The 27,183-nt window shown below is 41.2% G+C and overlaps 1 protein-coding gene across 2 annotated transcripts; it reads right to left on the minus strand.

Annotated features, from left to right (window-relative positions):
- Positions 1-1,806: 1,806 nt before the first annotated feature.
- LOC127560486 (E3 ubiquitin/ISG15 ligase TRIM25-like) lies at positions 1,807-25,379 on the minus strand. 2 transcript variants are annotated; one of them, XM_051995137.1, is made up of 8 exons: positions 25,291-25,369; positions 19,327-19,437; positions 14,214-14,906; positions 6,476-6,571; positions 5,675-5,908; positions 3,619-3,781; positions 3,252-3,314; positions 1,807-2,492 (listed from the first exon to the last, which is right to left on the minus strand). In XM_051995137.1, exons 3-8 carry the CDS (start codon positions 14,802-14,804, stop codon positions 1,939-1,941), a joined length of 1,701 nt encoding a protein of 566 aa, XP_051851097.1. In that variant the 5' UTR covers positions 14,805-14,906; positions 19,327-19,437; positions 25,291-25,369; the 3' UTR covers positions 1,807-1,938. The 2 variants fall into 2 exon arrangements, with proteins under 2 accessions (XP_051851097.1, XP_051851098.1); XM_051995138.1 differs by lacking the exon at positions 19,327-19,437 and having other exon boundaries at positions 25,291-25,379.
- Positions 25,380-27,183: the final 1,804 nt, after the last annotated feature.

Raw genomic sequence — 27,183 nt, forward strand, 5'->3', positions numbered from 1 at the left:
CACACACATCTCTTTGTAATTTTTGTCTTTATAACCCCTGCTTTGTACATACCCTGAGCTCAAGTCTAACTGTGCTCCCATATATCCATGTCTGCCTTCTTAACAGGAATAATCTGTGTTTGTCTTTCTTAGATTGAACTCTAGAAAAAAGCTGACATCGACAGAATTTACTTAAATATTTGTCTTTGATACAAAGGAAGGATGGGGTAGGGGAGATATTACTAGAAATGACTATGATAAACAAAAGCTACCATGATCAATCTTTTTTTTTAAGTAAATATTTTAAAAAGACCTTTTGGCATCCCCCAGCAAAAATTTAGACAGATTTGCAGTGGGCAGGTCTAAGAGTACAGCTCTAGGGTGAGCCTTGAAATTTATCTAGCTTCTTTTGTGGAAAAACCATAGGGTGAAGACTCTGAACCAAGCATGGGCTTAAACTTGAATATACCTCAGAGCAGGATCAATCAATACTCTATGTTTTAGAGTGGAGGTGGAGACATGGGCTCAGTTGGTCTTGGACTCCTGTGCCCACTCAATTATTGAGTCTATGGCAGGACTAGATAGCAGGAAGAACATTAGAATTGTAGTCAGAAGCCCTCAGGTTGAATTCTGATTCTTTTCCTTACTAGCTCTTGTATCTCTGGATCTGAGTTTTCTCTGTCAAATAATAACTCATATTTTATGGCATTTGCTTTTGGTGGGGGGGGGGGAACAAGGCAATTGGGTTGTGACTTGCCCAGGTTCACAGCTAGTAAGTATATGAAGTCATATTTGAACTCCTGGTTCCAGGGTCGGTGACTCTATCCACTATGCCATATAACTGCTCCTCCATAGGATTTTGAAATAGGTATTGAAAATATTACAGATTCAGAGCTGAAGTGAACTTGCCATGGAATCACCTACTTAGGGTCTGAACTGGGTTCAAATACAGATAATTTTTCCTCTAAGGTCTGTCAAGGTTTAAGTCTATTAGTTAAAATTTCCTCTGTCCCCACTGTACCCTCTTGCACCCCACTTCAGTCCCAGTTTGAAGCTAATAATCTATAGTACACCTCAGCCCCCCAGGGGTCCAAGCTTTCTCTAAAAATCACAGCTGTCATATGACTCTTGACAGGTTCCAAGGATAGGGAAGAGCCTTCACTATCCCTTACTCCTAATCAGATCTCTTAGCAGTGGGTCCTAGAAACCTCTTCAAATATCTTATTTGTTCAGCAATGTCCAGCTGGTTCTCTGGGACCTGACAGCCAGTGCTTTTAGCTATTAACTGTGCCCTCACTTGAATCTAGATTATGGGAATTATGGTGGTAACTGAGAAGAGTCACACACAAATCACCCCCCCCCCCCCATTCTAGGCTCCTCTTGCGTTCCAGAGTTTGATGCCCGGTGGCACAGGGTTGGCTTGGATTGCCTGCTGAGTTAAGTTCCAAGAGCATTTTATTTGTATTTTCTTATCGGGACTGAACTACTTTCTCGGTGGGAGAAGCCCTAAGGACCTCCAAGAGCCAATCCTGGGCCGTTTCCCCAGACACCATCGGGCCTGGAAGCCTGCAAAGGGAGGGATGTGGTGGGAATGGAATTCTGTTGTTTACCCCACTTCTGCCTAGCTTTTCGGTGAGTGACCCTTAAGTCAAAATGAGGAGTGGGTGGGTGGGGGATAAAGAATGGGGGGGGGGACGGTAGGGCAGATCGTCCCAAGGACCCACTTGCTGATTCTCTGGAGACCATTTAGGCCTTTTCCCCACTTGTCCCTTTCCTGTGGCCCTCCAAACGTTTCTGTTCCCCAAGAATCCCCTTCCACCACCGTCGTCCTTGGAGTGAGATAGAATCCAATTTTATTTGTAGTTGAGACCTTGGCCAAGAGGGAGGGCGGCGGCGGCGGCGGCGACGGGAAGCGGCGTGGGGAGGGGGCGACCCTCCCTTCGACAGTCCCTCGCCCGGTTAAGACTCGGGGTACTGTTTGAGGGTGATGGACGCCCCGCTGCTGACCATGACGGCCGGGTAGAGCGGCTCCAGGAAGTTGGTGAGGAAGCGGTAGATGAGGCTCATGCCGCCGGCCACGCCGTAGAAGGAGAGGCAGCCGGCGGGGTAGTCCAGGGCCACGCCGATGGTGCGGTAGTAGCCCCCCTGCAGCACGGTCTGCGTGTTATTGTGCCAGACCGAGAATTTGAGCGAGTCCCACTCGAGGCACCACGAGGCGCTGTTGCGGCCGATCAGGTAGACGATGTTGCGCCGGGGCCGCCCGCTGGGCGGGGGGTTGCAGCTGTACGTGACGCCCACGCAGACCCACGAGTTGGACACCTCGGCCTCCCAGTAGTGCTGGCCCTCCGCCATGCTTCGAGTGCACAGCACCTGGGGCCACTGGTTGAACCCCGGGAAGGGGCCCGAGGCGTAGGGCTCGAGGAGGATTCCCAGGTTCAGCACCGAGTGCGTCTCCTTGAAAAGGAACAGTTCCTCGCTGGCGGTGGCGGAGTCAAAGTTCAAGTTGCAGTAGCCTGGTGGGGGGGAGGTGAAAGGAGGAGGGAAGGGAGGGGGACAGCGCTGCAGACCAGGGACCGAGAGGGCCGGGAGCTCCGCCTCCGTCAGGAAAAGAGGCGTTGATTGACGTGTCATTTGCATGAGAGTAATCCTCCTGGGGACCCCCCTGCTCTGAGGGCCCCTCGTCTCTGGCCTTTTCCCCTACAGCTGCTTCACGCAATTGAGCTGCCCCAGCCTAGATTACCTTAGCAGAGCGGAAGAAATCTGGCGTTTCCGTTTTACCCAGCCTCGGCTCTTACAGGGGGGATCCCACCCTTAGTACCCTGCCTGGTATACAAGTGAATCCTTCGTGACCGCTGACATCCCAGCAGCACGACTTCCATTCACTTCCGGATGAGGCTGCCTAGAGCCAATCCCCTCAGCAACTGAAGTCTCGGGGGTATTTGTTTGGGGTTTGGGATGGTGCTTAGGTGGGGAGTGATAAAGATAAAGCATTTTCCAAGGGAACAGAACCAAGAAGAGTAGAGGGCAGAAATGACTTATGAGTCAGGTCCCGTGTAAGCCCACCTTAGGGATCATCTACCAGCCCAATCAATCCCCTAATTTTAGAGATAAGCAAGTGGGGGTCTAGAAAATTAAATGATTTGCTCAGTCACACAGATACTAGGGGACAGAACTGGGATTTGAACCCAAGTCCTTTTGCACCAGATCTGTTTCCCTACTGCACCTTGCTCATCCCTCTCAAAGGGCAAGGCACCCCAGGACCCTGGACTCACACTTCAGTAGATTCTTCCTTTCCACAACTGGGGGCAGCACCTCATAGGAACGCATTTTAATTCCTGAGGAGACAAAGATCCTTTTATAGTTGTACTGAGTTCATCTGAGTTACTCTCATACAGACCACTTCCCAACAGCTGGTTCTCTCCCAGTCCCAAGTGGACAGATGGGCCGGGGATCAGGCCAGCACCCCGTCCCCCACCAACACAGTGCGGCTTTCCCCAGTCTCTTTTCCCTCTCCCCAAGTTCTCTTCCCACTCGGTTGGTGTATGGAAGGAAAAATACAGGCCACTGATCCCCAGTCCCTGCCTCCTCTTCCCTCCCCTCCCAGCTCTCATCAAGCCCTCCTGGCTGGCTGACACTCACCCTTTAGAAGAAGTTGGTTGACAAAGCGGAGGCCCACCACAGCCAGCTGGGCCCGGAGCTCGGCCAGGATCTCTGAGAGCCGAGGAAAGCTGTTTGTTTCTTCACACGTGGTGCCCAGCAGTGATTCTGTACAGGCTGGGAACCGCTTCAACCTCGGGAACTCCTAAGAGGTGGGATGGGCTGGGGCCAGGGACCCGGGGACAGGAGCCCTCTCTGTCAGCTGTGTGCCAAGCAGTGGCCGGGGGCTTCGGGCTGCCCCGGGGGTGGCAGCTGTGGCAGTGAGGGAGGTGGGGCACAAGTTGCCCGTCTTCCTACTCCTATATCCTCTCCTCTCTCTCCCTCTTTCCCTCCTTCTATGATTCTGGCAAGTGCTTCAAGCTCAGGGTACTGCCCCATCAATGGCAGAACATAGCTTAAGCTATGGATCAGTTATAGTTGGGTGGGTCTTTGAGAGGCCACTTTTTTTTTTTTTTAATTTAAGAGAAAAGTTCCCACTGATCCTTGGGAATTATTTTTAAATGGTTCTTGGTTCTTGAGACCCTCTTTTCAATGATGACCTTAAAAATAGTTTTGTACAGAATGAGGGAATGACAGGAATGCAACTGCTTGCAAATCCATCCTCAGTCAATTCCACTCCCACTTTGGGAAGCAGAGTTTAGGCTGGAGAAGAAGGGGGCTGAAGGGAGGAACATCTCCCTTTCTAGATCTAGCCTGGTATGCCTGAGGTGGTCATTGAGAAAGAACATGACACATTGATCATAAGTTTAAAGATGGACAAGATCAATTACAATTAATGTTGTTTGTTGCATTCTTTCTTTAGAGATGGAAGGTATCTTGGGGTCAAGGTCTGATCTTGGGGTTGGGACTTCTCTGGGTCCTCAGAGTTAGTGTCTGAAGCAGAATCTGAATTTAGGTCTTTCTGATTCCAAATCCATTCCTATCTAGTAGCAGAATTTAGGTCTTTCTGATTCCAAATCCAATCCTATCTAGTAGCTCTCATAGGAAATTGACCTATTGCTCTGATATAGTAGAAAGATTAGGGAAAAAACTTTCCAACAGAAAGAGGATTTGAGGGTTGTAGGAGGGTAGTGAGTATCACATTCTTTCCACTCTACCTTGTCGGGGAAGTTGAAATAAGATTTTGTCTCAGTTTCTAGCCTTCAGAGCTTATCCCACAGCACTGATCACATAACTCAAAAGATGATCATGGGAATGGACTCACTAATCTGGGCTAACGAGACGGGGAACGTAGATTTGTGGGAACACAGAATCATGAACACCTCCAAGGTTAGATGTGTAAAGAGATCATTCTGGTGTAACTTCTTAAGTATTTTTGCTTCTAATCTTCCCTATTCCAGCTGAAATACCACTCATTTTAAAACATAACTCAAAGGTTATCTTCTTTAAGAAGTTTCCCTAATCACCTTGCCCTCTAATACTAAGTTGATAATTACTTTTTCCTTCATAGTACTTTGCTTGTACCTGTCTTAGGCACAAATGTATTACTTTTATGTGTGTTACACTTTTATTTTTGTATTATTTTTGTGCATGTCTGTTTCTGTTATACACTGTGTATATGTGTGTGATTGTGAACTACATGAGGGCAACAACCATGTTTATCTCAACAGTATTTTATCTCTGCCCCAGCATAGCATTCTGTATCTATGTGTTTAATGTATACCTGTTGCATTGGATTAAATTTTATAGGCTCAGAAATATCTGGAATCATAGAATTTAAGATTTAGGAGGGAATTTACAAATCCTCTAGTTCAAAAGAAACTTATTTTACATAGCGGGAAACTGAAGCCCAGGGAAGTTACAGGTACTCCTACAAGTAGGTAGTTAAGTCTAAGAGTCTAATTTAGGTCTGATTCTTACTTCTTAATAATGAAGTCATTTGCCCAAGTTTTCTGAGCAAGTCAGGGACAGGGCCAGGAGGAGAGCCCAGAGCTTCTGATGCCTATTCCAGTGACTGTTTTTCTGCTGTAAAAGGTAGACGGGGTTGGGGAAGGGCTAGTAGTGGGATAAAGGGTAGTATTATTTGAGGAACACTTACCTCTAAAAACTGCTGGTCACTCTGGTTGGTAAGCAGACTCCGGAGCCAAACACTATCACCTTCTAGTTCTAAGAGGCGACTGTGGCTTTGCTGGATAGAGCTGCCCAGCTGACCCAAGGCAGCTGCCTCCTCCTTTTCCACAAATTCCAGGACTTTCACCTGCAGCCGCTTTACCTCCCTCCCGATGTCCGCGAAACAACGATTTACATCCTCTCGTACTGTCTGGATCAGTTTCTGGAGGGGGAGAGGCGAGGAATCCCTGACCTTTCCCAGCTTGGGGATCCTGAACCCAAGAATGGGAGTGGCCCATGTGGCACAGGGTACCCCCTGAGCCAAGGCCTTGCCTTCAGCCCCAAACCCAGGTAAGCCTCCAGTGAGGAAAAGAAAGGCAAATGCCAGTGGTTTGATCTGAATTTTATGTTAGATCTGAAGCAAATCCAGGGCCAAAGATAGCAATGAAATTGGGAATCCAAACAAGGAGTCCTAACTTCAGTTAGGTTCTGGGGATAGGCTCTGACTATTTCCCATCCCATCTCAACTTCATACCAATTTAGCTTATCCCATTCCAATTCGTTTCTCCCATTTCATCTTATCCCATCCCAATATCCCCATCCAATTTCATCTCATTCCTACCCCAAATCATTTCATTCGCCTTGAGAAGTTAGGGGTGGAGGTTAATTAGGTGGAGTGACTCCCTGGATGTTTTTTTAAACCCTGCAACATCTCACTACAGTCTGACTTGTGGGCTGCCCCAGAGCACACCCCAGAAGTCTGAGCTTAAGAGGCCTATGTCAGTCTTACCGTGAGGAAAGCTACCCGCCCACGATGCTTTTGGCTGTCAGATGCAATGATCAACATTTGGTTCTCTACGTTGGCCTGGACTTTCCGGACTTCTACCTGGGCAGAGGGGAGGGGATACGAAGGAAGTCACCACCTTCAGAAGGACAGATTTCAAAGGGCTCTGTCTTCTCTTTCCCAAAGTCAATTGCTCTGCTTTCCTGTAAGAACCACTGCACTGGGACAGCGAGGTGGCACACTGGATAGAGCACTGACCCTGAACACAGGAAGCCCTGAGTTCAAATGTGCTATGTGACCTGGAGCAAGTCACTTAACCCTGATTGGGTTGGGGGGGGGGGTGTAAGGGAAGAGAACCACTGAAATTCAGAGTAGCTGATAGATTTTAGAATTACTAAAGTCTTTTTGTCAAAAAGTTGAACCCCTGCCCAAAAGCAATAGACCCACAGAAAGATGGGCAGATATAGATGAATTACAATAAGCAATCATAGAGGAAATAATCCCATTAATGAGATGAGAAGTTCATGAGAATATTGGGGTATCTTTCTAAAAAAGAGGCATCAGTGCCATATAGCAGCCCATAGTACCAATCTCTCTGGATGTGATCAAGTTTCCCCTCTTCCCTCTCCTTTAACTCCTTTTAAATTAACTTTAACATACACTAGGCTCTCTTCCTATCTCCAAACTGAGTGGTTTAGGAAGCAGAAAGTCAGATCTAGGCTTGGTCAGGAAAGGAGTTTTCTTTTTTTCTTTCTCCTCTCTCTTCTCCTTTCCTTTCCTTTGTCCTCTTTTTCTCTCTCCTCTCTCCTCCTCCTCCTCTCTCCCCTCTTTCTCTCCTCTCTCTTTCTCTCTCAATGAAGTAAGTTGATTTATTTATAGTTCTTGCAAGAATGGACAATCCACCAGGAGCAGTCCCTAGAGTTTAATTTCTAGTCATATAGACCAACCAGCTTGGTTCTATTCAGCATTTTTATTGATGTCTTAATGAAGACATGGAAAGCATGCCTACAAAAATAATGGGCCACACAAAAAAAAGACAGAGAGATTTGACTAGATTTGGCATGTGCCAAGAAATATTTATTCGCACAGCCATTCTGGAGAGTAATTTAGAACAATGCTCAAAGGGCTATAAAACTGCATATCCTTTGATTTAGTAGTATATCTATTGGGTCTGTATCCCAAAGAGATCATTAAAAAAGGGAAAACAGAACACATGTACAAAAATGTTGTGGCAAGGGACTGGAAACTGAGTAGATGTCCATCAGATGGGGAATGGCTGAATGAGTGATGGTATATGAATATAATGGAATATTATTGTTCTATAAAAAGATGATGTATAGGCCTTGGAAAAACCTGGAAAGATTTACATGAACTGATACTGAGTGAAACAAGCAGAACAAGTAAAACAATAGCAAGATTGTGTGATAATCAACTATGACACACTTGGTAATCTTCAGCGGTTCAGTGATCCAAGACATCCCAATAAACTTTGGATGGAAAATACCTTCCACAGAAGGTTTTGCAAAGGTCAGTATTGAAAAATTACCCATGCATATATTTTGTAAATAAAAAGTTATAATAAAAAAAGAAAAGAAAATGCCTTCCACATCCAAGGAGAACTATGGAGACTGAAAGCAAATTAACAAATGCTACATTCACTTTTTTCCCCTTTTTCTTTTTTTTCCCCCTCTCATGATTTTTCCCTTGTTCTGATTTTTCTCTCCTAATATGATTCATAATATTTTTAAAAAGTTAATGTTCACATATAGTAAAAAATTTGTTTTTACATGTAATTGGGGAAAATAAAAATTTTTAAAAAGGATATTTATTCAATAAGTACAATACATATTGGTGGCAGCTAGGTGGTATAGTGGATAAAACAGTGGGTAAAGACTGACTGGAGTCATTAAGACTGGAGAGTTCAAATTCAGCATCAAAAACTTAATGCTGTTTGCCCAAGTTCCTTCATCTGTAAAATGAGCTGGGGAGGGAAATGACAGGCAACTCCTGTATCCTTGCCAAGAAAATCTCAAATGGAGTCATGAAGAGTCAGACACTACCAAAACAACTGAACAGCAACTATACCACTCTAAGGTTTAGGTGCTATTATTATCTTTATTTTACAGACAGACACAGTCTAAGTGACTCACCCAGGATCACACAGCTAGTAACTGAGACAGTCTTCCTGTTCTCAGACCTAGCACTTTATTCACTATACTGTCTGGTTGCTCCAGCAGTGACCTGGGTATGCAGAGAAATTAAGTGACATACCTAGGATCATAGAGCCTGTATTTGTTAGAGACAGGACTTAAACACTCAGGTCCTTCCTGACTTCAAGATCAGCTTCCCATTATTGTACTACAGCTGTCTCTCTTCCCTCCTCCGCATTAAATCTCTAGAGGTTTGAACTATGCACTTAAACAAGATAATACAGTATTGAATAGGATACATATAAGGTTCTCCACTAACTCTTGAAAAACAGCTCTCAAGTAACAGGATGGGAGAGATCTGGCTGAACAACAGTATCTTTGAAAAAGTCTGAGAGATTTTAGTTGGCTTCAAACTGAACATGAAAAAACAATGTGATGAGGTTGTCCAAAAAGGAATAAGATACTTAGCAATTTTGGAGGAAAAATGTCCAGGGCAAAGGAAGTGATTGAGTGAGTCTCTTTGTCTTCTAGCACAAATATAATGGCAGGAATACTCCTAGTTTTTTTTGTCCTGTTCTGGACACTCCATTTTACAAGAGGTCTCAGGGAGGAGGGAAGAATTAAGAGGAAGAAAGCAAATCTGGAACTCAAAAATTAAAAAATAATAATATTAAAAATAGTCTTTACATATAATTGGGGGAAAATAAAATATTTAAGGAAAAAAAAGAAGTCTGGTAGTCTTTTGATTTCAGTGGTGGTTGCCATCCACAGAAGTGGTGGTAGTTGATAGCAGGAGGAGTTTCTACACTGGAGACTATGACTACTGACAGGAGCACTGCTTCAACCCCTAGCCATTTTACCTGAAGGTATATACATGAGGAGTTTTTCTTGGAGAGTGAAAAGCTAAAGTGAAACACAAAATGATTAGCAGGCCTATAAGGTGTTTATATTTTGATGACATTTAAGCTTTTTCATCAGCCCCTCAAAAACCAGATAAGATCCCCAAAGGGGCTAGGCATGCTAACACTACTCTTCATCTTATGCCCTAGCATGCAGTTGAACTGAATTCAAGTATTGGGGGAATCTGCCTCTAATGAAAGAGGGCTGTCTTTTCTCACATTTTGTGACTCATTAATCCCTTCCCCCTCCTCCCCCCACATACTGTTCCCTGGGTTGGTTTATTAGGTTACATCTATAGTTCACCCAAAAGGTGGAGAAAAAAAAGATAGTGTATAATACGAATAATGTAAGGGGGATCAGGTAATTTATTATTATATTCACAAAAATACTATAAATAAAAGACACAAATGTATATTAACAGAACGGGATTCAGTAACAACATATAACCACTGTTACAACCTGCTAGAAAACTGATATTTAAACCTTATCAGAATACAAAGCAATTTGCAGAACTACCAATTACGCATTTGGTTTTATCCTAGCACTGCACTGTCCAGAAAGCTCCTAGTATTTATCTGCTGACAAAATGCCCAGGATGGAGCCATTCCTGCTGTCAGAGAAGCTGTACTCCCCAGTGCAGACACTCCCCCAGCCATCAGCTGTCACCTACTTCTGCAGATGCTGTTACCACTGAAATCAAAAGACTTCCAGACTTCTTGAAACTCAGAGGCCACCTCCAATTCTTTACATACCCATCCTCAAGGAAGGGAAGCACAAAGAGGAAGCCCATGTGCAAGCTCCCCTCATTGAGCCCCCTGCCCTAGCTGTCCTGTGGGCACAGTAAGCCATGGCAGAAAGTAGAGAAAGGCTGCCCTTCCCCACACCCACCTCCTTCACTGGAAGTCCTAAAGCTATGGGATGCCACCTGGAGAGTTGAAGTTCAAGAGCCATTCCAGAAGTTCTTCATTTTAACTGATACTGTCACTGTTAGGGGGAGGAGGGAGGACATACCAAGGAATTAATTAGGATTTGTCGTGTCTTCTCTGTGCTGGGCTGGGAGAAAGCTCCAAAGTTGCTCCAGAAGCAAGAAATAACAACTCTGAGCATGGCCCCTGGTTTTCTTTTTTTAATAGCTGAATTGATAGATAGATATATAGATGTAGATAGAAAGATTATAGATAGGCAGATGTTTCTAAATAGGATTTATGTAAAGATATCTACTTACACATATACAAACACACACTTGATCCATGCTTTCTCCCTCTCTATTTATGTACATATACATATACACATATATGCATACATACATAGATATGCATTTTATATATGTGTTGTGTCTGTATATATGCAGTATATGTATATGTGCATATGTATATATGCATGCAGGTGTATATATTTATATACATTATCAAATAAGAACAAATAAAGTGCTTTGCAACTTTATGTACTTAGCAAACCTTATAAAGCACTATATAAATGCTGCTGTTCAGTTTTTAGTCATGTCTGATTCTTCATGACACCATATGGGGTTTTCTGGACAAAGATATTGTCTTGATTTGCCATTTTCTTCTCCATCTCATTTGACAGATAAGGAAACTGAGGCAAACTGGGTTAAGTGACTTGCTTAGGGTCTTACAGTTAGTAAGTGTCTAAGATCAGCTTTGAATTCAGGGAGATGAGTCTTCCTGACTCCAGGCCTGACACATTCTCCACTGCACCATCTAGCTGCCAATGCTAGCTATTATTCTATATGGAAGGACTTTCTAATAATGAGGGCTATTTGAAAATGGAATAGGTCACTTTGCAAGGTAGGGAGTTGCCTGACCTCTGGACGGAATGAGCAAAGGTTAGATGCTACCCGCTTCCTGTTTGTTGTTATAGAATGATCTCTTCAATGTGAAAGTGAGAAGTTTGATTAAGATGACTTCTAAGAATCTGATTCTAAGACTGAACAGGTTTAATGGATAAAGCATGGGATGTGGAGTCAGAAAGACTTTGAGTTTGGCTTTTATTAGCTTTCTCACCTTGGGCAAATGGCCAAGTTAACACTCGTCTCACAGGCTTGTTGCAATAATCCAGTGAGTTACTAAGCCTATATATAGGGCATCCTAAAGGTCTTTGTGTCTTTGTGGAATTTAAAGCATTGATAACCTCAGAAATCTATATGTTACAAACTTACAAAAAGTCATATTTGAAATTATCTAAGTTATCTAAAATTTTAAGATGTTGATATGTTTCTTATTAAAATTTGACATAAGGGGCAACTAAAACACTGGTCCTGAAGTCAGGACCACCTGAGTTCAAATCCATCTCAGATATCTAACACTTACTAGCTATGTGATGCTGGGCAAATCACTTAATCCCAATTGCCTCATCAAAGAAAAAAAGGATTAGTAAAATTTAACATAAATTCCATCTTGTGGTATATTATCTAAGTCAATTTTGTCATAAAAATTTTTATCATCTTCTGTTCAGTGACTAACAGTACTTCATTTGTAATCTTAGCCCTAAGATTATCCAGATAATAAAGTATAAACTGCATACAGGACAGCTTTGATATGCCATCCCTCCCCACAAAAAAATCTAATAGAAATAGATCATAGGATTTGGGGTAGCTACTCTACTCTGCTGATCCACTACTTTAAGAAAGTCATCTGGAAACTTAAACTTAAATTTAAAATTTATTATTAAAAATTTACAAAGCTAAACAAACATATAAAAAATTTAAATAATTGCACTTTCAAATGCATTTTGTGTGCTTGTAACATTTATATTTCTGAAATTATTAAAGCTTAAAATTCCATTAAGACTTTTAAATGCCAGATATTATTATTAAAGTAATAATAGATATCTTTTTTCAGAATGATTTTTTGGTTAAAAATTATTAAAATTTTGTAAAAATGATAGCTGTTACAATAATTATTATTAAATAAATTATCATGCTCTATTTGACATCTGAGAGCCTATGACTAATATTATCGCTGAGTTAAAAGACTGATGATTGTAGACATGACTTGATTCTTGGCATGGATTAAAATCTAAACTTTGCTGAGGCCGTACTTAGAGGCTTATCCCAGCATGGGAGAGCGAGGAGGCCTCATTCCCAGTGATGGGGAAAGCAGAGTGGCTGGCTGGACACTGATGGAACAGATATCCTTATCCCATCCTGATGATGAGACAACAATTGGTAACAGCAGGGAGTGTGGGAAGAGAGTGAGGAATGCTGAGGGAGGTCCTGGCTCCTGTAGTCAGATTAATCTCCTTCCCCAAACATGGATGTCAGCAGGTGCTGGAGCTCTTCCCTGACCCTGAGTGCTCCTCCACGGGGGGGTGGGGGTGGGGGGGGGGTGTGACCTCAGCCCCCTTCTCTGGTCTTCCCCAAACATGGATGTCAGCAGGTGCTGGAGCTCTTCCCTGACCCTGAGTGCTCCTCCACGGGGGGTGGGGTGGGGGGGGTGGAGGGGTGGGGGTGTGTGTGTGACCTCAGCCCCCTTCTCTGGTCTTCCCCAAACATGGATGTCAGCAGGGCAGCTAGGGGGCGCAGTGGATAGAGCACTAGTTCTGCCTGAGTTCAAATCTGGTCTCAGACAGTTAACGCTTCCCGGCTGTGTGACCTGGGCAAACTACTTAACCCCAATTGCCTCAGCAAAAAAATAAAATAATAATAATAAAATAAAAACACGGATGTCAGTAGGCATCCCTAAGCTTGGTGCTGAGTTCTTCCCTGACCTGAGCGCTCCTCCACCCCGGGGATGACCACCTACCTCCCTACGCTTGGTGCTGGAGCTCTTCCCTGACCTGAGCGCTCCTCCACCCGGGGATGACCTCCTCCCTACGCTTGGTGCTGAGTTCTTCCCTGACCTGAGCGCTCCTCCACCCCGGGGATGACCTCCTCCCTACGCTTGGTGCTGAGTTCTTCCCTGACCTGAGCGCTCCTCCACCCCGGGGATGACCTCCTCCCTACGCTTGGTGCTGGAGCTCTTCCCTGACCTGAGCGCTCCTCCACCCGGGGATGACCTCCTCCCTACCCTTGGTGCTGGAGCTCTTCCCTGACCTGAGCGCTCCTCCACCCGGGGATGACCTCCTCCCTACGCTTGGTGCTGGAGCTCTTCCCTGACCTGAGCGCTCCTCCACCCGGGGGATGACCTCCTCCCTAAGCTTGGTGCTGAGTTCTTCCCTGACCTGAGCGCTCCTCCCCCCCGGGGATGACCACCTCCCTACGCTTGGTGCTGAGTTCTTCCCTGACCTGAGCGCTCCTCCACCCGGGGATGACCTCCTCCCTACGCTTGGTGCTGGAGCTCTTCCCTGACCTGAGCGCTCCTCCACCCGGGGATGACCTCCTCCCTACCCTTGGTGCTGGAGCTCTTCCCTGACCTGAGCGCTCCTCCACCCGGGGGATGACCTCCTCCCTACGCTTGGTGCTGGAGCTCTTCCCTGACCTGAGCTCTCCTCCCCCCCGGGGATGACCTCCTCCCTAAGCTTGGTGCTGGAGCTCTTCCCTGACCTGAGCGCTCCTCCCCCCCGGGGATGACCACCTCCCTACGCTTGGTGCTGAGTTCTTCCCTGACCTGAGCGCTCCTCCACCGGGGGATGACCACCTCCCTACGCTTGGTGCTGAGCTCTTCCCTGACCTGAGCTCTCCTCCCCCCCGGGGATGACCTCACCAAGACCCAGGAGCCAGTCGCCCTCCTCACCTCCTTGCGGGCGCGCTCCTCTTCCAGGGGGATGGTGTCGTGGTTTTTGTGCTCCTCCAGCAGGCAGGCCCCGCACACGCAGCAGCCCTCCGTCCTGCAGTAGAGCCGCTGGAGTTTCCGATGTTTGCGGCACAGCTGCGCCTTGAGATCCCAGATGGGCTCCAGCAGGCGGTGGCCCTGGAAGACTTGGTCCTCGTAGTGGGTGCGGAGGTGGTTCTCGCAGAGGGAGGCCGCACACTGCAGGCACGACTTGACGGATTTGAGTTTTTCTGGGGAACAGAAGTCACAAGGGATATCTCCAGGCCCGGCCACCGCCCTGTTGGGTGCTGGGGTCTGATTCTGGGTGAAACAGGCCACGATCTCCCCTAAGATGACGTTCTTTCGAAGGTGGGGTCTCGAGGTAAAGACCTCCCGGCACTGGGGGCAGTAAGGTGTTTCCCCCATGGCTGCCTGGTGGTCCCAGTAGTCCTGGAGGCAGTTCATGCAAAAGTTGTGCCCGCAAGCTGTGGTGACCGGGTTGCGGAACACTTCCAGGCAGATGGGGCATAGGACCCGGTCTTCAAAGATGCAGAGGCTGTTGCTGTTACTCATCCTGACTTGGCTTGTGGAATCTTAGGGGGCAAGGGATGAGGGGAAGGGTTGAGTCACGGTGGGTCAGAGGGATGTGATACTTGACTCAGTCCTGGGAGGACCCTGAGGAAGGGAAAAACAGAAGATGTTACACTGAAGTCAAATAATATAGCTTGCTCAGGTCTGGGGGAGATCAAGACTGGGAATAGGTTTCTGACTACAGGAATAAAAAACAAACCAAAAAGCCCAAAAGGAAATTGTAGGATATTCAGCCCTTGTTTGGAGAACCTTCAAAAGGAAGGGTTCCTAACTTTTCCTAACTTAGGGTTTCCCAACTTAGAGATCTTGGATTTCTAAGCTTTCAATAAACCCTCCTGAATTCCCTAATGAAAAGGAAAAAAAAAAAAACCCTACATTTTACCATGCATATCCATAAAAATAAAATAAATTAATTAGTGTCTATAATTAAAGGCCAAGAGACCTTGTAATTTACCAAATTTTCCCTATTCCCCTTTGACAGCCTTTTCCTATTCCTTAATAGAATGTGTACCCCAAACTGGAAACCCCTACTTACACAGGATGAGTCAATCTACTCAGTTTTCCAAACAGGCCACTTAAGAAGCATGGAGTTCCCCAAAATCAAGAGAAAAGGGAAGACCAATCTAAGGAGGTAGCTGTAAGGGGACCATTTTTAGTTATTTTATTATTTCAGTCATTTTAGTCTCATCTGACGTCTTTGTGGGGTTTTCTTGGCAAAGATACTGGAGTGGCTTGCCATTTCCTAGTCCAGCTCATTTTACAGAGGAAGGAACAGAGGCAAATACAGTTAAATGACTTGCCAAGGGGCACACAACTAGTAAATATCTGGGGCTACGTTTGAATTTAGGAAGATGACTTTACTCCAGGCCGTGCACAATGGCACCACCTAGCTGCCTCAAAGAGAAAATTAGCCCAACTTGATACGCAAAGGCCTCCCCTACAACAGTGTTGGATTTATTATCAAAAGACCTAAGTTTGAATTCTGCCTTTGCTTCTTAAGACTGCCTGTGTGATCTTGTGCAAATCCTATTTTAATTTCTTTGGTCCTCCATTTTTTTTTTTTATCTGTAAAATGAGGGAATTGATGAAGTCTCTTCTGGCTCTCTAGGATTATCTTTTTATGCTTTTGTTCATTGACAATGACTCTATGTCCAGAGTCCCAAAAACTGGACTCCATATTCAGGCTATTGGGCAATAACAACAGCAGCAACAACATTTACACTTCAGAAATTGGCAAATGCTAGTCAGGGAGTGGTTTATTTTGTTGTTGATTGTTGAGATTAAGACAATGATGGAGAAAATGTGAATCACAATGCAGATAAAATTTAAAAGCATTTCATGCACTTATTTAATAAAAATTTACCAGCATACTTCCTGCTCTCATCTCAAACAAGTGAAGGACTTAAATCATTTAATTTTTTTTTCAATCCCCTTACTCAAAAGAGTAGTATATCACTTCCTTCACTCCTTGCTCAGGGCCACTACTCTTAGTTCAGGTTCTCTGAATCTCTTCATATTGTAATAACTGGTCTCCCTGTATTCATTATCTCTGGCTCTCCCAATCCATTCTTTACAGTTTACACAGATATAAGTCTCCTGAATAAAGATCTTCAGCAAAGAACAAGGACAGCTAGGTAGCTAGAACATGAGGTCTCGAGTCAGGAAGACCTGAGTTCAAATCTTATGTCAGGCATTTACTAGTTGTATGACACTGGACAATTCATTTAACCCTGTTTTCTCATCTATAATCTGAGCTGGAGAAGGAAATGGCAAACTACTCCAATATCCTTGCCAAGAAATCCTCAAATGAAGTCACAAAAAGTTGGACACAACTGAAATGACTTAATAATAACACAAAAATGACAAAAATAAGGATATAAAAAATATATTTTTATTTTTGGAATTTTGAAAAGAATATGAGATTTTATTGTTATACAGAACTCCTAGTGAGGCCCCTTGCGTACCAGTGCAATGAGGCAACTGCTTTGTAATTTTTAGTCGCAATAATGATAAGCTGGTATTTATGCACCACTTTAAGAGAAGCTAAGAGGCACCACAGTACATAGAATCCTGAGCCTGCATAAGGGAAGATTGTTCTTTGTGAGTTTACTAAGCTGTGTGATCCTGGGGCAAGGCACTGCACCTTGTTTGCCTCAGTTTCCCCATCAGCAAAATGGGGATAATAACAACACCTACTTTCCAGGGTTTGTTATGAGGATCAAATGAGATAAAAATTGTAAAGGACTTAATATAGTGCCTATCTAGCGCACAGTAAATTCTGTATAAATGTTAATATTGTTATTATTAGTTGTTTGACATTGGCAAATCATCAATATTTATCTCGGTTTCCACATGAGATGAGGATTAATAATAACACCTATTTCTCAGGATTGTTGTGAATATAGAATAAGATAGTGGAAAGGTCGTTGAAAACCTTAAAAGTGCTGTACAAATGTTAATTTTTATTTTTATGGAGATGGGAAAAGACCCAATATGAAATAGCAGCTGAGCTGAAACTTGGGGGAGAAAATAGGAACTCTAAGAGGCAGTGTTAAAGAGGAAATATGTTCCAAGAATAAGGGACAATCTGTGTAAGTTATAAGGATGGGAGATAGCCTGTCATGTGGAAGGAATAAGCAAGTGGGCTACCTTGGATATAATGCTGAATGCATAAAAAGGTACTGCATAAATACACCTATATAAGTAATAATATATTTGATGTAGTATATATAATATAAAATATGAGTAACAAAATATAGGATACATATGAATATTAAACATAGTAATATATAACAATATAGATAGTAATACAAAATAGATAAATTAGCCATATATTTTATATAATGTAATACAAAATACAAGGAAGTCAGTAGCATAAAAGATATAGTAATATAAAATAGATAAGCCCTTATATTATAATGTAAAAATATATAGTAATATATTTTGTATCATAATATAGTAATATAAAATGGGGAAGTAGGTAAGATAAAGATTGTGAAGATTTTTAAAATACCTAGATGAATTTTGTTTTATATTGGAATATCAGAGAATCCAGTGGGGAGTCATTGAAGATTTTTGTGTGGAGGAGTGACAAGATTAGAGAGAGTATTTTAGGAATAGTTATTTGGCAGTTGTGTGAAAGATTGACTGGAGAGGAAAGCAGGGAGATAAAACTTTCTCCTACTGCTTAAAAAAAAAAAACTTTACAGGGAGCTGGGTGTGTAAAAGTGAGTGTTGTGACACAAGCTTGGGAGGAAGGTACAACATCTCAGATCTGGGAAATCATAGATTCAGAAATGGATAGGATCAAAGAGATTATCTAGTCCAATGCTTTCATTTTACAAATGAGGAAGAAAGCCCCAAGCTTTTCTTTATGCTTGGAATGTACTCTTTTTTTCAACACTGCCTTTTAGAATCTTTTTTTTTTTTTTAATCAAGTCTGTGCTCCGACACAACCTCATAGTTGATCTTCCCACATTTCCATAATAATAATGATAGCAATGAGCAAAATAAATTTATATAAGACTTTAACTTTGGCAACAATCTTCAAAATAGGGATAAAATGGCAGTGAGAAGTACTGAGCAGAGAGACAGAGACAGACTGAGACAGAGATAGAGAAGTGAGGGAAAAGAGAAAATTAGAGAAAGAAAGAATAAAAGAGAGTGAGGGAGAAAGAGAATGAGAAAGAAGAAGAGAATGAGGGAGAAAGAGGAGAAGGAGAGAATGAAGGATAAAGAAAATGAAAGAGATTGATGGGGGAGCTCTGGGAGAGACAGACAGATAGACACAAAGAGAGAAATAATTTGAATAATATCCACATTTACTGGAAAGAAAACACATGATATTCCAGCAAATGAATCTACATGGAAGTTGAAAAAGAATGGTCAAAAGAAAACCAAAGCTGAGCAGTGTCCCTAGGATCCAAGGGAGGAGAAGGGAGGGAGGGATGGTTAATGGTTAAAAGTCAATTGAAAAGTTAGCCATTTTAAAAAGACATCATTGGTACATTAGGAAAAATCATTTTTAGCCTAGTAATTGGGTCAGACTTCAAGGAGTTGTGAGAGAATGGAAATAAAGAGTACAAATTATTCCATTACTTTTTCTAAGAGCTTGGCTATAAAATCAATCAATAAATAAACATTTATTAAATAGCTATTATGTGCCAGGCACTGTCATTCACTGCTAAAGTTGTAAAAGCATGGAAGGATAAGGAATGACAATTTAAGGGAATAACTAAGTCAAAAGAAGGTTTTTTGAAGATGGAAGAGACTTGGGCATAATTATGGGTAGTGAGAGAAGGAAGTCATGCAAAAGGAGAGCCTGAAAATGAGAAGGAATGATTGAGGGAATAGGCTCCCAGAAAAAGAAAAAGTATGGAATGAAGAACATATATATCTTTGAAAAGGAAACATACCAATAAACTATTGGTAGAGCTGAGAATTAGTTCAACTATTCTGGAAAGTAATTTGGAATTTTGCTTAAAAGTTACTAAAATATCAATACCTTTTAAGCCTAGAGATCCCTCTGCTAGGCATATGTCCCAAGAAGGTTAAAAACAGAAGGTTCCATATACTCTGAAATATTCACAATAGCACTTTTTCTGGCAGCAAAGAACTAGAAAATAAGGTAGGAGCCAATCAGTTGGGGAAGGACTCAACAAACTGTAGTACATTGATTGTACTGCACTCTAAGAAGAGATGAAAATAAAGAATTCAGAGAGCTATGGGAAGACTTAAATGAACTGATATTGGGTGAAATAAGCAGCTCCAGTAAAACAATATTCACAAGAAATACAATAATGTAAATGGAAAGAACAAAATGGAAAGTAAATGGAAAGAACAAAAATGAATATGAACATTGCATAATAATAATAGCCAAACTTAGTGTTGCAGAAGAGATAACAAAATGCATCTCCCTTCCTTTCTTGGGGAAATGGGATACTATGAGTGTGGGACCCTGTATATACTATTAGATATTAGACTCAGCTGATGTGTTGGTTAATTTTATGAACTGCTTTTTCCCCCTCTTTTACAATTATTTTTAGAAGGAATGGTTCGTTCACCTTTCTAGGGGAGAGCAAAGTGATGACTTCAGAATCAAGGTGATATAACATCAAAATCTATCAATTTTTTTCACCAACAATATAACATTTATTAACTCTAGTAGTTACAGCATAACCTCTGCCCTCCTCCCATCCTTCTGAACACTCCTCCCAATCGGGACTTTCCAAATTAGACAAAGGCAGCAATCATTTTTTTTTGTTTTTAATAGCTTTCTATTTACAAGTTATATGCATGGGTAATTTTACAGCATTGACAATTGCCAAACCTTTTGTTCCAATTTTTCTCCTCCTTCCCCCCACCCCCTCTCCCCTTGATGGCAGGATAAGGCAGCAATCATTTAACAAGAGAACCATCCCGCCTTCAGGATAACTAGTAATGCATCTGTCCATAATATATACCCACAGTCTAGGACTGATTTCCAGCTTATTAGTTTTAGGAAGCTGCCTAAGGCAATCAGAGGTCTGCCAAATGTTACAAAGGATGCAAGTGTCAGAGGCACAATCATTTTTTTTTTTTTTTTTTTAAGAGCATAGGTAGGGAGGTATTTGCAAAAAGGACCATCTTTTTCTCAGAGATAATTAGAGCAAAGGAGGGGAGAATAAAAGACAATGTACAGGGATTTTAAAGCATATTATAGAAGAGGGAAATTATAACATCATCTTTTTTCTAAGTAAAACTGGATTTGAGGTCCTCTGTTGAGAAAAAGATGGGAAACTACATACTGCAGTGGATAGTGCTCTGGGTTTAGGACAACCCGAATTCAATTGCAGCCTCAGATAGTAGCTACAGCTCTGTAAAATGAGCTGGAGAAGGAAATGGCAAACCACTCCAGTATCTCTGCCAGGAAAATCCCAAATAGGATCAAAGTTAGGCATGACTGAACAAATGAACAAGAAGCTGAGAAAGAGGAGTAATCTAGGATGTGGATTTAAAAGAAAAAGATTTGGAAAGGGTATATGGGGAATCCATTAGGGAAGAAAATCTCAGGACTGTGATGCAGCATGAATTTATAGTTTATATTTTAATTTATAAGCATAGATTTATAGTATAAAATTGTGGTACATGAATGTAATGGGATATTGTGTTATAATAAATAGCCAACATGTTGAATACAGATATAACGCATGGAAACACTGGATGCAAAGAGAGCAAGAGAGATGCAAAACAATATACCCAAGATGACAACAATGTAAAGGGAAAGAACAATCATAATATAGATATGAATCTTGTGAAAATATAAAAAACAAATATGGTCCCCGGAAAGAGATAGATGATACCTCTTTAAATTCCTTTACAATGGTATAGGATTAGGGTGGGGAGGGAAGTGCTGTGAATAGATATAGAATGTTGTAAAGGTGTTTTTTTTAATGTATGGTTTGGTTTTGCTGTGGTGAGGAAGTTTCTTCCACTTTTTCCTCTTTTCCTTTTTTTCCCCCTGAGGCAATTGGGGTTTAAGTGATTTGCCCAAGGTCACACACCTAGGAAGTATTAAGTATCTGAGGTCACATTTGAACTCAGTTCTTCCTGACTTCAGGGCTGATGCTGTAATCCACTACCACTTAGCTGCTTCCCTTTTTGGAGGGGGAAAGTACAAGGAAAATTTTAGGTGATGTTAAAATAAAAGTCATATGGGGTCTGTCTCTTAAAGAGATCATAAAAAAGGGAAAAAGACTCACATGTGTAAAAATGTAGCAACTCTTTTTGTAGTGGCAAGAAATTGGAAACTGAGTAAGATGCCCATCAGTTGAGCAATGGTTGAATACGTTATGGCATATGAATGTAATGGAATATTATTGTTTTACAAGAAATGACAAGCAGGCTGATTTCAGAAAAGCCTGGACTTAATGTTGAACTGATGCTGAGTGAAGTGAACTAAACCGGGAAAACATTGTACACAGTAACAGCAAGGTTATATGATGATCAATTGTGATGGACTCGGCTTTTTTCATTAATTTGATCATCCAAGACAATTCCAATAGACTTGGAATAGAAAATGCCATCTGCATCCAGAAAGAAAACTATGGAGACTGAATATGGATTGAAGACTTTTTCACCTTTTTTCTTTTTTGTCTTTTTTTCTTCTTTGGTCTGATTTTTCTTGCACAACATGCAAATGTGAAAATATGTTTAAAAGGATCACACATGTTGATAATTGTGGAAATATATATAAAAGATTTGCACATTTTTAACATATATTGGATTACTTGCTGTCTAAGGGAAGGAGAAAAAATTTGGAACACAAGGTTTTGTAAGTGTGAATGTCAAAAACTATCTTTACATATATTTTGAAAATAAAAACCTATTATTAAAAATATATTGCAAATTGCTTGCTGTCTTGAGGAGGGGTGAGGTAAAGGAAGGAGGGAGAAAAATTTGGAACACAAAATCTTACAAAAATGAATGTTGGGTAGTTAGGTAAGCACAGAGGATAAAACACCAGCCCTGAAGTCAGAAAGACGGGAGTTCAAATATGACCTCAAACACTTAACACTTCCTAGCTGTGTGATCCTGGGCAAGACACTTAACCCCAATTGCCTCAGCCAAAAAAAAAAAAAATATATATATATATATATATATATATATATATATATATATATATATATATATATATATATATATATATATATATAATTATCTCTTTTTAGAAAAAATACTATTACGGAAAAAGGTTATTAATAAATTTATTTTGTAGTGTTACTAATACACATAGGTGCTACTGTCCTATTAGCAATCAATATCATTTGATGCTACTGGTATGCAGAAGACAAGTGGAATTACCCAGTATTGAAGTTTGACAAGGTATGATTGAAAATAGGACAAAGGAACAAAAAATTAAAGGGTAGTCAATTTTATATAATTGAATTGTACAATCATAAAATCAAGATCATGAAGGGAGAAAAATGAGGACAGAGAAGAGGAGATGGATTGGAAGAACAAGGAAGAAAGGCCTGAAAGTTATGGTAAGGATAAAAAATAGGTTTAAAAAATGAGGCAGATGGAAAGGCAGAAGGAAAGAGGATTATGTTTTAAGAGAGAAGAAATTTCAGTTTTGGATTATGGAGATTGTACACTATGGAGATTGATAGTGAGTTAAAGGATATGATTCTTATAAGAGGATGATACAGGGTAAAAATGTAGATCAATGGGAGTTGGAGGGCTTGATAAGTAGGAGGAAAGGATGTTTAAAGGAACAACATATTTATCAAAGTTTTTAAGTATGAGGACAGGGTTTGGAGTAAATAGAAGGCTGTGAGTTAGGTTAGGAACACTTTGAAGGAGAGAGAATATATGAATTGAAAATCTTTTGAATAAACACAAAGTGCAACAAGGTAAAAAGGAAAACTATCAAGTGAGGTGAAAATGCATCAATTATCTTCCAAATTAGAAAAAGGCAGCAATCATTTAACAAGAGAACCATCCAGCCTGCAGGATAACTAGTAATGCATCTGTCCATAATATAGGATACTAACAAAATATATGGTCAAGAGTTTTTCTCCAAATGATAAATGGCTTAAGGACATAAGCAGATAATCCTCAAAAAAAAATTCAAATTAGCAATTACATGAAAGACTTCTTCAAATTACTAATAAGAATAGTTAAATTTTAAAAAATGGTTTCACTTCTTAGTTTATCAGATTGGCAAAGATGAAAAAAGACAGAAATAGTCAATGTTAAGGGATTGCAGGAAAGTAGGTATACTTACACTCTGTGGAGCTGTGAACTGATCTATTCCAAAAATGAATTTTTAAAGTGATTAAAATGCCCATGCCCTTTGACTCCAGAGATTCACTTTGCTGAGTCCCCGTCCCCCCCCCTTTAAAAAACAACTTTGTTACAAAGGATTCCCCAATTATTTTGGGAGTGCTTAAATTATGGCACATGAGTATAATGCCATAAGAAATAATGAAAGGAGTGGCTTCAGAGAAACCTAAGGAAATGCAGAGTGAAATGAGCAGAACCAGAATAATTTGTATAGTAACAATAATATTTTAAAGAACAGTTTTGAAAGACTTAAGAAGTGATTAAACACAATGACCAACAGGATTCCAAATGCTTGATAATGAAGCATGTTGTCTACATCCTGACAGAGGGGTGACAGAAAAGCTACAGAATGATATTCTGTATTCTGCATATATATGTATATACACCCACCCATATATATATTCAACATGGCCAATGTTGGAATTTGTTTTGCTTGATTATCCTTATTACCAGTTTTTAGTCTTCCTCCCCCCTCCAATGGTGGTGGTGGTGAGGAAGAGGAAAAAAATAGGGATAAGAAAATAAAATACAATTTTGCTAATAATAAAAATAAAATAGAATATATGTATACATACATATAAAGAGTAATAGTCCCTAAGTAGTGAATGAGAGACGTATCTTTGGATATGAAATGTTATGTTTGAAAAGTTATTAATAAAAAGATTTTTAAAACTTTAAAGAGAATGGTCTGGAGGTCAGCAGATGACTGCACCAAAGATCTGGACTGGGTGATAAATGATGGGAGAAGTGAATCTCAAAGTAGAAGAGATTGTAGAGGGTAAGTTTATGGCAGTAAGGAGCAAGGAATGGGCCAATTCCTTAACCAATCTGTTGGGGGTCCATGAGAAAGATACCCCTTATTACAGATTCTATGTCTTCAGAGTCAAGCTTCCACTAGCCTCAAAAGATAGAGGATTTGAAGAGAACAAAAGTGAATAGAAGTTTAGCAAAAGAGTAGTTCCAGAGGATAAAGGCTATGGATGGTGCCCCTGGAGTAGGGCTGAGATGGACAGGAACGGAGTCTGGAGAAAAGTTCAAAGAAAGGTTATCTCAATACAGGGATAAGAGAAGTAGGAACTGGGAACTTGCCAACTAAAAAAGGCAGGAGAACCATTTGATAGGGGAATCCCTCCCTCTCTGGAGCCATGCTGAGCACCATCAGGTGCTCTAAGTTTTCATTGCAGATCACTCTAAACCCAGGTGGCCTGGACAGGTAGGTTGTGGGTAGAGGCCGTGGTTCTTCTATCTGGTTTTTTGGATCACTGAACACAACTGGTGTTCCATTCTCCCAGTGAGGCTGAATGCCTATTTGTGATGGCAGCTCCATAACCTCATCCCAAGATGATGGAAAATGAGATATACAAAATACACGTGGAGCAGGTACCCAAAATCCCAATGCATAACGTTTGAAACGAACTTAACTGAATTGAAAATCTCAGGTTACATAGAACTCTCTTGCATTCTGAAAAGAGGCAGACTCCCTGAGACCTGTGATGGAGCTCAGCCCCTTGCTCTGAGTTGGGCAGGGAGAGGAACAATTGAGGTAGATGGCACCTAAATCCAGATCTCCTGGGAAAGGGCACCCAACACTAATGTGTCCCCATTACCTTTACCTTTCCTTAACCTGAGCACTACTTCTTACCTTTCCCTTTAGCTGCTGCCCTGAGGTCTCCCTACCCCTCTGCTTTGGGGGATTGTGAGTGGCTCTGCCTGGTGACTTCACAATTCAAGCCTCACCAATCCCAGAATTCTCCTTGTGATGTCAGTTGATGTCCAGGAGAAAGTGGGGGTGGGGAAAAGTGTGGAGGGAGGATGGCAATCATGTTAGCAACGATCCTAAAGCAGTCTTGTCAGCCAAATAATTCTATGGCTTCATCTCTCCTCTCCACCACCTGTTCCTAAGAGCCAGATCTGCTGGGACTAAACAAAATATCTAGGGAGGTCATGTAAAAAGAATAGGGATTCAATGAAAGCAGGCAGTGTAGTTTACCAGAATAAGCCTCAGTTCTAATATGCCGAATTGCAGGATCTACCGCTTCAAGGGATTTGAAGTCACGTAGTTCAACCTCTTTATTTTACAGATGAACAAACTTAGACCATAGGAAGGTAAAAGGATTTGCCTTGGTCACATAGACAATAAGCATTTCCCCCCTCCCCCCCTCATATTAGTTGTAAAAGAGAACACAGACCAATATAAAAACCCAAGAAAAATAAAGTTTAAAAAAAAAAAGTATGCTTCAGTCTGTATTCATACTCTATCATTTCTTTTTCTGGGGAAGAATAGCCTATTTCATCCTAAGTCCTTCAGAGTTGTTTTAAGATCATTGTTTTTCAGAGAAGAGAGAAGTTATTCACAGATGGTTATCCTATAATATTGCTGCCACTGTATATAATGTTCTTCTGATTCTGCTCACTTCACTTTGCATTAATTCATGTAAGCCTTTCCAGGTTTTTCTGAAATCCACTTGCTCATTATTTCTTATAGTATAAAAGTATTCCATCATAATCATATACCACAACTTATTCAGCCATTCTGCAATTGATGGTTAAAACTTCAATTTCCAGTTCTTTGCTACTAGAGAAGAGTGGTTATAGATAAGCATTTGAGACAGGAGATTGGACTAGATCATACCAAGAGTTCCTTCCAGTTCTCAACCTATGAACATGGGAAAAATATATTTTTACTTAAACATTAAAAAAATTTTTTTGTTACCAAAGTGAATGAATGATGGTATCAAAGGAATACTATGTCATTTGCTTTGGGAAAATTATAGTACTTGAAAAAAATATCTGCAAGGGATTCATATGAGTATCTTATCTCAAAACAATTTTCACACCAAATATCAGGATGTTCTCTTTAAATACTCCCTTATGAGTCCAGGTAGCAATTATAATTTGTGATGTATAGACTGCAAATTACTTCTTTACCCTGGGCCCCTCAGTGAAGTTATATTAAGCACTTACATGGCAATCACTTTGCTAAGAGAGAATACAAAGAAAGGCAAAAATATGGTATCTGAACTCTAGAAGCTCACATATGAATGAGAGAAGCAATTTAAAGAGTAATATCGCTCAGATTAGCTAAAAAGAAAAGACAATAAATGTTAGAGGGGATGTGGGAAAATTGGAACATTAATACATTGCTGGTGGAGTTGTGAAATGACAAAACTGTGCAAACCCTTTGATCCAGCAGTGTCTCTACTGGGTCTATATCCCGAAGACATCATAAAAAAAGGAAAAAAGACCCATGTGCAAAAATGTCTGTGGCAGCCATTTTTGTAGTTGAAGGAACTAGAAATTGAGTAGATGCCTAGCAGTTGGGAACAGCTAAATAAATTATAGTGTACGAATGTAATGGAATATTATTGTTCTAAGAAATTATCAGCAGGCTGATTTCAGTAGAACTACGAGAACATTGTAAACACCAACAAGATGGTGTGCTGATCAATTGATGGACTTGGCTCTTTTCAACAATGAAGTGATTTATCACTATTGATCAGAGAAATGCAAATTAAGACAACTCTGAGATATCACT

This window comes from Antechinus flavipes, chromosome 4, assembly GCF_016432865.1.
Source record: "Antechinus flavipes isolate AdamAnt ecotype Samford, QLD, Australia chromosome 4, AdamAnt_v2, whole genome shotgun sequence".
Taxonomy (NCBI): domain Eukaryota; kingdom Metazoa; phylum Chordata; class Mammalia; order Dasyuromorphia; family Dasyuridae; genus Antechinus; species Antechinus flavipes.

Bases quoted from the DNA above. Each gene is read 5' to 3' on its own strand.
- LOC127560486 (XM_051995138.1), bottom strand. From the start codon at position 14,804: ATGAGTAACAGCAACAGCCTCTGCATCTTTGAAGACCGGGTCCTATGC. The intron at 6,572-14,213 runs GTGAGGAGGGCG...CCCTCTGCCCAG, and splicing joins AGGAGCGCGCCCGCAAGGAG to GTAGAAGTCCGGAAAGTCCA. The intron at 3,315-3,618 runs GTGAGTGTCAGC...TTGTCTCCTCAG, and splicing joins CAACCAACTTCTTCTAAAGG to GAATTAAAATGCGTTCCTAT.